The following is an 8,962-nucleotide window of genomic DNA, read 5'->3' as shown; positions in this document are numbered from 1 at the left end:
CTTCTTCTTCTTCTTCTTCTTCTTCTTCTTCTTCTTCTTCTTCTTCTCCTTCTTCTCCTTCTTCTCCTTCTTCTCCTTCTTCTTATGTCAGTTTGGTCTTAGCTTTGGGTTGACAGTCAATGAAAGCCCACACTAGAAATGTAGGTTGGGGCCTGACTGTCCTAAGTGCTAAACAAAGACCTGATAAGTTTGGATTGTATTTCAGAGATAGTGAGTCACTGAAAGTTTCTGGAAAAAAACTGTAAAAGTTAAATGAAATTATTGGTAATGTTGATCTCTGCTTATAGAGATGAGCTGTATGTTTGCCTCTCATTTTTCAAATACTCAAGCCCTATTTGTCTGAAAATAAAATGTTGTGAAAAAGTAGAGTCCCTTGGAAATGGTAAGAGATGTTAAATCACTAGCACACAAGAAAAGGAAACCGAGCTACTTAAAGCCATTAAAGATATGTATATAAAGTGGATGTTATTCTCTATAACAGGGTCAGGAAACTCTTCTGTAAAGGGCTAGTAATAAATGTTTTAGGTTTTGTGCACCATACAATCTGTCACATTTATTTAACTCTGCCATCATAGTGTGATAAGAGCCATAGATAATAAGTAAATAAACAGGGGTGCCTGGGTAGCTCAGTCAGTTGAACAGCCAACTCTGGTTCAGGTCATGATTTTGTGGTCCTGAGTTCAAGCCCCGCATCAGGCTCTGTGCTGACAATTCAGAGCCAGGAGCCTGCTTCAGATTCTGTGTCTCCTTCTCTCTCTGCCCCTCCCCCACTCACATTCTCTCTCTCTCTCTCTCTCTCTCTCTCTCTAAAAAATAAAAAACATTAAAAAAAGATTAAAAAATAAGTAAATGAACAAATGTGGCTGTGTTCCAATAACATTTATTTACAAAAACTAGTGGTGAGCTGGAGTTGGTCTGTGGACTATAGTTTGCCGCTACCTGCTGTATACCACATCTTTTAAAATTATAGATTTTTTTCATAAATTTGTTATTTAACTTTAATAGGAAAAATGGGCTATGATTCAAATATTGTTTGATAGGGCCAGCCAATCTGCAAGTCTGCCCACATTTGGTATCGGGTGTAGCGACTGACAAAATGAAATACAACTGACTTGCCTCTATAACCTGTCTTCCATGAAATAATGAGATGTGGAATCACAGTGGGGAAAATATATGGAATAAATCTACTTATATGCTCTGTCCATCTGGGTGTAATATAATTATTCAAGATGAGGAACAAAAATTAAATCTATGTATTAACACCTATTTTGCATATAAAAATCCATGGATGACCAATGTGTGTGACAAAAGTTGATGAGATATAAGCAAATGCTTGATTCTGAAAAATGTAATTTTATTACAAATTGGGGACATTAAAACTTACTACCCTTCTGGATCTTCAGTTTACAATTAAAGTCTTATTCTGATTATTTTAATTGTATGGTCTTGCAATTTAATGTTAGTTATACTGAACAATTCTCAAAGTGCCATCCCTTACCTTGCAGTCATCTGAAAGCACCTTAGGTTCAAGTAGAGTGTTTTCTTCAAAAATCTGGCCATTCCATCCCTTGAAGCCAATAGGTAATCCTGAGCCACTTGACTGAGCACTTGTCCACACTGGTGTGTTTAGACAGTGAATAGTGATGATATGGGTGGCTTCTGAGCTCAGTAAGTGAAGGAAGTTCATCTGGACTTTTCCAACTCCAAACTCCAACTAATGTCATAGAAACAATATACAGGTTATAAGATGTGGCAATTGATAAACTTATCATTTGGGGGAATTTGAGGAAAGTCCTTGGAATGCAGCCTTGAGAAAACTACTTTCCTTGGCATTTAAATGCCAGTCAACAGCGTGTGACTGAACCACTGGCTTTTGCAGGGGTGGGGAGTAGGGAATCCCTGATTTATAGCATTTTCTGATTTCCATGGTGTAAACACTCCTACCATGCCTGATTTCAGGATATCATGGTGGTGTCACTGGACATGGAGTTGGAAAGAGATACAACTCTTTCTGGATGAGTCTGTATGAGCCAGCTTCAGCATACCATTAGACTACTAGATGTGACAAAAAAATTATAATTTTTATAATGTTATCTAAAATGCATTAATAATTAGTTGTTGACTAATAATTTTTTCCACAAAAATCTGAAATTGTGTATACTTTCCTTGCAGATCGTTTTTGGAGTTTCCATAGATAAGTTAGAAGTTGCAATAATAACTTGTTGAGTAATTTTAATTATGGGAGCTTTTAAAGATCAGGATAGAATCTTCTTGGTGTTGCCGGCCCCTAATGCAGTTACAGTCATACAGCAAATCTTCAGTAAATGTTTATTGAAATGACTGAATGCATAACAAGTATTAATAATAAAATCAACAATATAGAGCAAAATTAGAGCAAGGAGGTCTGATCGCATATTTCCCAGGCTTGGGCAAGGAAAGAGACTTTTCCTTTTTTTCTTTTTTTAATTTTTTTTTAAATTTATTTTTGAGAGACAAGAGAGAGACAGAGCAGACGTTGGGGAGGGGCAGAGAGAGAATGAGAACAGACTCTGAAGCAGGCTCCAGGCTCTGAGCTGTCAGCACAGAGCCCGATGCAGGGCTTGAACTCACAAACTATGAGATCATGACCTGAGCCGAAGTCGGATGCTCAAGTGATTGAGCCACCCAGGTGCCCCAAGAGATTTTTCTATAGTTTTTGACATTATTATTTTAGCAATATTCAAGCAGAGGTATGGTCATAACATAAGTGAACAAAAATGGTGTCTACAAGGAATTTATATGAATTTCCAAACATGAAATTAGAAAAATATCAGTTATGAGGTAACAGAGAAAGAAAAAAATAAAACAACAATCAAAAAAGTAAAAGGAACAGAGAAGAAAGGCAAAGGAAGGTCAGTGAGGCTGAAAACATGGAACGATCATCATAAGGAACATTAGGGTTTAAGTAGTTCAGTTTCCTTTATTTTACAGGTGAGAGTCACAAGCTTGTAAACTATTTAACCTTTCTAAGACTTAGTTTCTTTGTTGGTAAGGTAGCGTATAACACTGACATGGCAGGGATGTTATAAGGATTTAAGGAGCCACATGTCACTTACCTAGCACACTGCTGGCACAGAGTAGGCTCTTTGGTGGCTCAGAGTGCCATTTGCCAGGTTAGTAGAGGGATAGAAACTAGAACCCAGGTCCCTGATTCCAAGTTTACCATTCTTTCCACTACCTGCCCAGTCTTTCTCAGGTTGAGTTTACAGATAGGAGAGATGGGAGAGCTGATTCAGTCAAGGAAGGAATTGGAGTGCAGTTCCTTCACTATTCCTGTCTCCTTTGCACACCCTTCCCAGTCCCCATCTTTCTTCTGTGATAATCCAAATAAACATTCTGGGCCAAATCCAGGGGAGTGAGTATGATCATGCAGATATTTTGCAAGTAAGATTATCATGCTGATCTTCATCAGAGGAACATGGATTCCCTAGGAATGGAAGAATCTTTCCTTCCTCTGCTTTGAGGTTAGTAATAATGGTGAATACCTACTGAGATGAACTGGTGAAACACCCCGGTTAATGAAGAGGGATATTTTAGGAAAGGGTAGTCTAACAACAAGCAGTGTAGAGATTAACAGACTGCACATTTTACTTGCTGCCTCTTTATAATGGACCAAACATACAATAGGCATGTGTATCCATTCTTTGTCAATGAGAAATAAGTTCTTGGTAATAATACCAAACTTGTTTAACCAGAAAAAGAAAAAAAATGCAGTTTTGATTTCTTCAGTATTTGTTATGTGTAGAACTAAGCTTTAGGTTTTATAAGTGCTTGTTATAATCTCCAGTATCATACCAAACTAACTTTCATTCATTCTATTATACTTGAAAGAAGTTTTAAATAATAGTCAATGGATATTTAAGGCAGGTTCTTTTGTGCTAAATCACCAAAAATAGTAAGCTTTGTGGCAACATTCCTCTTTTAATGATATCATTTTCAGAAAACTTTAGGTAACTGATTACTAATTACAAACACTGGGGATTTTCTAATATATATGTATGCATAAAAACATATGTTCCAGGGGCGCCTGGGTGGCTCAGTCGGTTGAGCGTCCGACTTCGGCTCAGGTCATGATCTCGCTGTCCGTGAGTTCGAGCCCCGCGTCAGGCTCTGTGCTGACAGCTCAGAGCCTGGAGCCTGCTTCGGATTCTGTGTCTCCCTCTCTCTCTGACCCTCCCCCATTCATGCTCTGTCTCTCTCTGTGTCAAAAATAAACATTAAAAAAAAAAACAAACAAACATATGTTCCACATTTTTAAAAGGAAATTCAAAAAGCATAATCAGTAGAGTAAGCCATGATATGTCAATCATAAAAGATATCATCAAAATGTCAAGATTCACTAGAATTACTTTTTAAAAACAAAAAATTTCTTATATGTGGTAGAGAATGATACCTTGCTTCCATTCATAAAACTCACAATTATTTAAGGTTACAGAATTTTAAAAGTTATGTTCCCTGAAACTGGGCAAGCACTCGCATGTGTTCTACAATTCAATACATACCTTTGTTACAGAAACAGGAGATAAACATGTCTGACCACCAGCACTGAAATTGCAGAAAACCTCAATGGCATCTGAAGGGCATCCAAGATTTGGATCAATCCAGTATTTTCCTATTAATTTATTGTAAAACACAAAAATACTTAAATGCCATACTAAAACCTATTTGAATCATCATTACAAATTATCATACCTTAAATATACATTTTTATAGTCTTAACTGTAAAAAAAACTTAGAAGATTATAAAGATATTTACATTTAGTCAATGAATGAAAGCTGCAAGCATTATATAAAATTGATACCAAAAATACTGTATTTTTCACGTGCCCATCAACTTAAGGGCATTTTATAATTTTAACAAAAAATGGTATAATGGCTGAATTTATTGCCTCTTTTTTTTTTTAAGTTTATTTATTTATCTTGAGAGAGAGAAGGAGAGAGAGACAAGCAGGAGAGGAACAGAGAGAGGGAGGGAGAGAATCCCGATCAGGCTCTGTGCTGTCAGTGCTGAGCCTGATGCAGGGCTCAAATTCCCAAACTGAACCATGAGATCACGACGTGAGCTGCAACCAAGAGTCAGATACTTAACCAAATGAGTGATCCATGCCCCCCTACTGCTTTCAATAGATGAGACTATCAGCTTAAAGGAACCGTCTAAAGTTACATAGTTAACAGAAAAGTTGCAGTTAATGTGGTATATGTGTATATGTCTGTTCTATGTGATTACAGAGTTAAAAAAAATACATGCTATATACATGTACATGTATGTTAAATGGAAACAACTTCAATCTCCCTGAGGTAAAATATTACCTTTATGAATATTGGCATAAAATTAATAAAACATTCTTTGTTTTCAGACAGAAAAGGTACAATTAAATGGTTATCTTTTTTGTGGTTTCTTCATCAGATTTGCAAGTGAGAAAAACTGAAGTCCCTGTAGCGAGTGTAAACCTGCCAACCTTTGCCTTCACTGACTGCGCAGCAGAATCAAAAGGAGCCTTGAAAGTCAGTCTACAGGAAATTCTCAGGCTGAAGAAGGATTGATCTAGCATCTGAGTTCCAGAGTAACGGGCTCAGAATATTGCAGGAGCACCTTATTCCAAAAGCAAAGACTAAGAATTTTTGAATGAGAGATAGCTCTGCTTTCTTGCATTAAAAAGGCAAGACAATCAAACAGTACTTGTCATTTCTTCAGTAGCGAGGAATCCTTGTCTTTCTTACCCTATTGCAAAGATTCCTCTACCGCAACCTGGGCTTCCTCTGGTCCATTATTTTAGATTTCCAGAACATCTTCAACAACTCTTTACTAACTCTACTAATCTTTCAAAATGCATACCTCATGAATTGGTGGCTCCAAACGTAGGGACTCTGTTGCAATGTTTTTCAAATTTTAGTGGCATTAGAAACATCTGTTAAAACACAGGTAGCTGGACCCCATCCCCAGAGTTGCTGATTCATTAAGTCTGAGGCAGGCCTTGAGAACCTGCATTTCAACAGTATCTAACTCTGGTCCAGGGACATTTGAAGACCTACTGATCTATTAAGATATGGAAGAATTGGGTGAATGAAATCTTATCCTCTGCCCCCCCCCCTTTTTTTTTATCTTTCCCTCAGAATTTCAGACATTTTGTAAAGGTTGTAGAAATTAGTGCTGGATTTTTTACCAGGTTCTAGAGCAGGCTTCTCGTCTTATCTAATGAGGTAAACACATAATCTTCACTACTCTCTCTTGTCTTCCAAGAAACTGTTTCCTTCTACTATGTGAGCTAATAAGTTCCTTATAAAAAGTTTTCCATCAACCAAACTCTCATTGTTATATGGGGAAGAATGCTTTGAATTCAGGTATTATGCTGTACAACAGTGAATTGGTAGAGACTTCATAATTTTTTCAGGATACGTTGAGCTATAAATGAAGCACCATACCATAATATGTCTTTTGTAGGCCCAAACGTTCTAACCCAAAACTGGCTCTCCCATGGGCACAGCACTTCCTTGCAGCTCTTTCAAGTTCTGCCACAGCCTCTATTATCTTTGTGTTTGGAGTAGGGAAGGTGTCTTTCTTGCCCTTCACTGCCACCTCCGGACCATTCTTCCTATATTTTTCCTAAAACAACTCCATGGTAAAACTACTGTCATTATATTACATCATCCATTACCCCTTCCTCTTGCAAGCCACTTTCTTTGAAGATTTTATCATTGGATGGCTATTACTTTCATAAAATATACTTATGACCTAATTCTTGGTGACACGGATGACACTTCCAATACCCTGGCCTCTCAGTTCCTTGAACTCTTCTGCCAATGTTCTCGTACCCTTCCCCTGCTCCCCCTACTGCCCCATTCACTTTAACCCTCAACTTCCCCAGGCCATACCCTAGCCTTTGTCATTATCTACAAACTAGAATTCTGCCATTATTTCACCTCTTCTCTTTTGAACCCATTCTCTATTGTCCTGACTCCTATTATTCTTCCATCCTATCAGGACCTACAATCCATCAATAATATTTTTTCATGATTTCTCATAATCATGTGTTCGATTCCCTCCCTACCCAAGTAAAACCCACAGATCTTTACTAAAATTACTTCCTTGGAGACTTCCATAACATCCCTGCCCTGCCACAATTCATTGTGCTTGCCTTATAAAATCCCAACCTCATAGAAGTCCAATTTTCACCTGTACCTGCACAGCTAAATGTGGCTGAAGAAAAATGCAACTATGTGGACTGGACTCACTTTAAATTCACATGTTTGTAAGACTGCCAGACAACAACACCATGTTTCCCTAATTAGTTCCCTCTGTTGTTCTCCTAGTTAACTGTTTGAAACCTTCTCTTCTTCTCTCACCTTTGTTATACCCATCCCTTCACCTTTATTCTTGAGTGATAACCTTTCAGTGTCACTGAGGCAACTGAGGCAATGTGAAAGGAGCTTACAGAACCTCCAGCTACCACATCTCCTTACCTATCTGTGCTTACACACATATATTCTGCCTTCCTTCTTATTATCGTGAATCGACTGTGTTCCTATGGAAGGCTTGTCTATTACACCTTCAGTTTCAAATTCTTCCTCTCTTAATTTTCTTTTGAGTGTAATTCTGCTTGCTGTTTCTGCCAGTTCTCATTCATGGTGTTTTATCAACCGGTATGCCTCAGTATCATTGACTGTGTGCTGGGCACTACCTTTGAGAAATGATTTGTGGAAATAATTTGAGCCCTAGGATGATGGTATATTTTATAGAAGACTTTTGTTTCTGTTAGACATGGGATGGGGGGTACTAGCAGTCTGGAATCATCTTAGTCCAAGTTCAAAGCTTAAGACTCTGAGCTATCTTCATGATGTGAATGAAGCTAGGCTATAGTCTTGTCTCTTCCAGTTTATGTTTACTTTCAGAGTGGAGCCCTTTGAAAACCTAAATCCTCACATTTGATGGGCCACAGATACCAATTTTTGACCTGAGCCCCACGAAGCTACCAAAAGCTGTATTTAGAACACACCCAGGGCAAAAGCAGTTCTAACTGTGTTCATTTCTTTGCTGTCTCCTTCAAAATGTTGGCTTAAAATTTCCTCACTATTTTGTTGGCTATTTGATGCTTTTAACTTGAAAACAAATTTTAAAAGATATTCAGCCTGGCAATTTGAATTACCTCCTTCATTACTGGAAATGGAAACTCTCTGGCTCTATAATTTTCTCTTAAAATCTGATGAAGTTTTAACCACTACTATTCCTCTTAACTGCTCTCGTGAAGCTCACACAGAGCATCATGCTGCTAAATTCAGTAGCCTTTCTCAGGAACCCAGTCGATCCCTTCCTCAGGCAAAATTTTCTTCACTACTGTTCATCTAGTTTTCCTCCTATCAGGGATAGCTTCTTCTCAGTTTTCTTTGCTAGTTTCTCCTCATTTCCCTGATCTCTAAACACTGAAGAGCCCGAAGGCATAGGGTTTAGACCTCAGCTACCTCAGCTTTTCTTTCTCCGCCTAGTCTTTAGGTAGTTGTAAGCAGTCCAGGGGCATTAGATACTATTGATATGCAAATTACGTCCTAATTTTTACCCTTAGCCAGAACCTTTCTCTAATAGCCACCAACCTCCTTGACATTCTTACTTTATGCTGAACAGACATCTCAAATGAGATATATCTAAAACCAAACTCCTGATTTTTCCTCCAAAACTTGCTTCTGCATCTCTCTTACAGCAACTCCACACTTCCATCCATTAGTCAAAAAGCTTAGAGTCATCCTCTATCATTCTATTTCTCTCATAACCCACATCCAAATTATCATCAAGAACTGCTGGCTGTACCTTAAGGCATAGCCAAAGACTTGATCATTTATCCCTTATTCTACTAATTCTAGTCCAGCCTACCGTCATCTCTTAACCTGGATCTTTTTCAGTGGCCTCCTCAATGGTTTCTTTTACTGTTGT

At 38.0% G+C, this 8,962-nt stretch overlaps 1 protein-coding gene across 1 annotated transcript in view; it reads right to left on the bottom strand.

The window, feature by feature from the left end:
• Positions 1 to 8,962, bottom strand: part of COL24A1 (collagen type XXIV alpha 1 chain) — a 390,296-nt gene that overhangs the window by 3,276 nt on the left and 378,058 nt on the right. The window contains exons 59-60 of the mRNA XM_049618486.1: positions 4,542 to 4,651; positions 1,499 to 1,714 (exon numbers count right to left, since the gene is read on the bottom strand). Of these exons, the coding sequence (XP_049474443.1) occupies positions 1,499 to 1,714; positions 4,542 to 4,651 (326 nt within the window). The remainder of the gene's footprint in view (positions 1 to 1,498; positions 1,715 to 4,541; positions 4,652 to 8,962) is intronic.

Source organism: Panthera uncia (genome assembly GCF_023721935.1).
Source record: "Panthera uncia isolate 11264 chromosome C1 unlocalized genomic scaffold, Puncia_PCG_1.0 HiC_scaffold_4, whole genome shotgun sequence".
NCBI classification, from domain to species: Eukaryota; Metazoa; Chordata; class Mammalia; order Carnivora; family Felidae; genus Panthera; species Panthera uncia.
The sequence above is the reverse complement of the archived record's forward strand: the minus strand, read 5'-3'. Positions and strand labels throughout refer to the sequence as shown.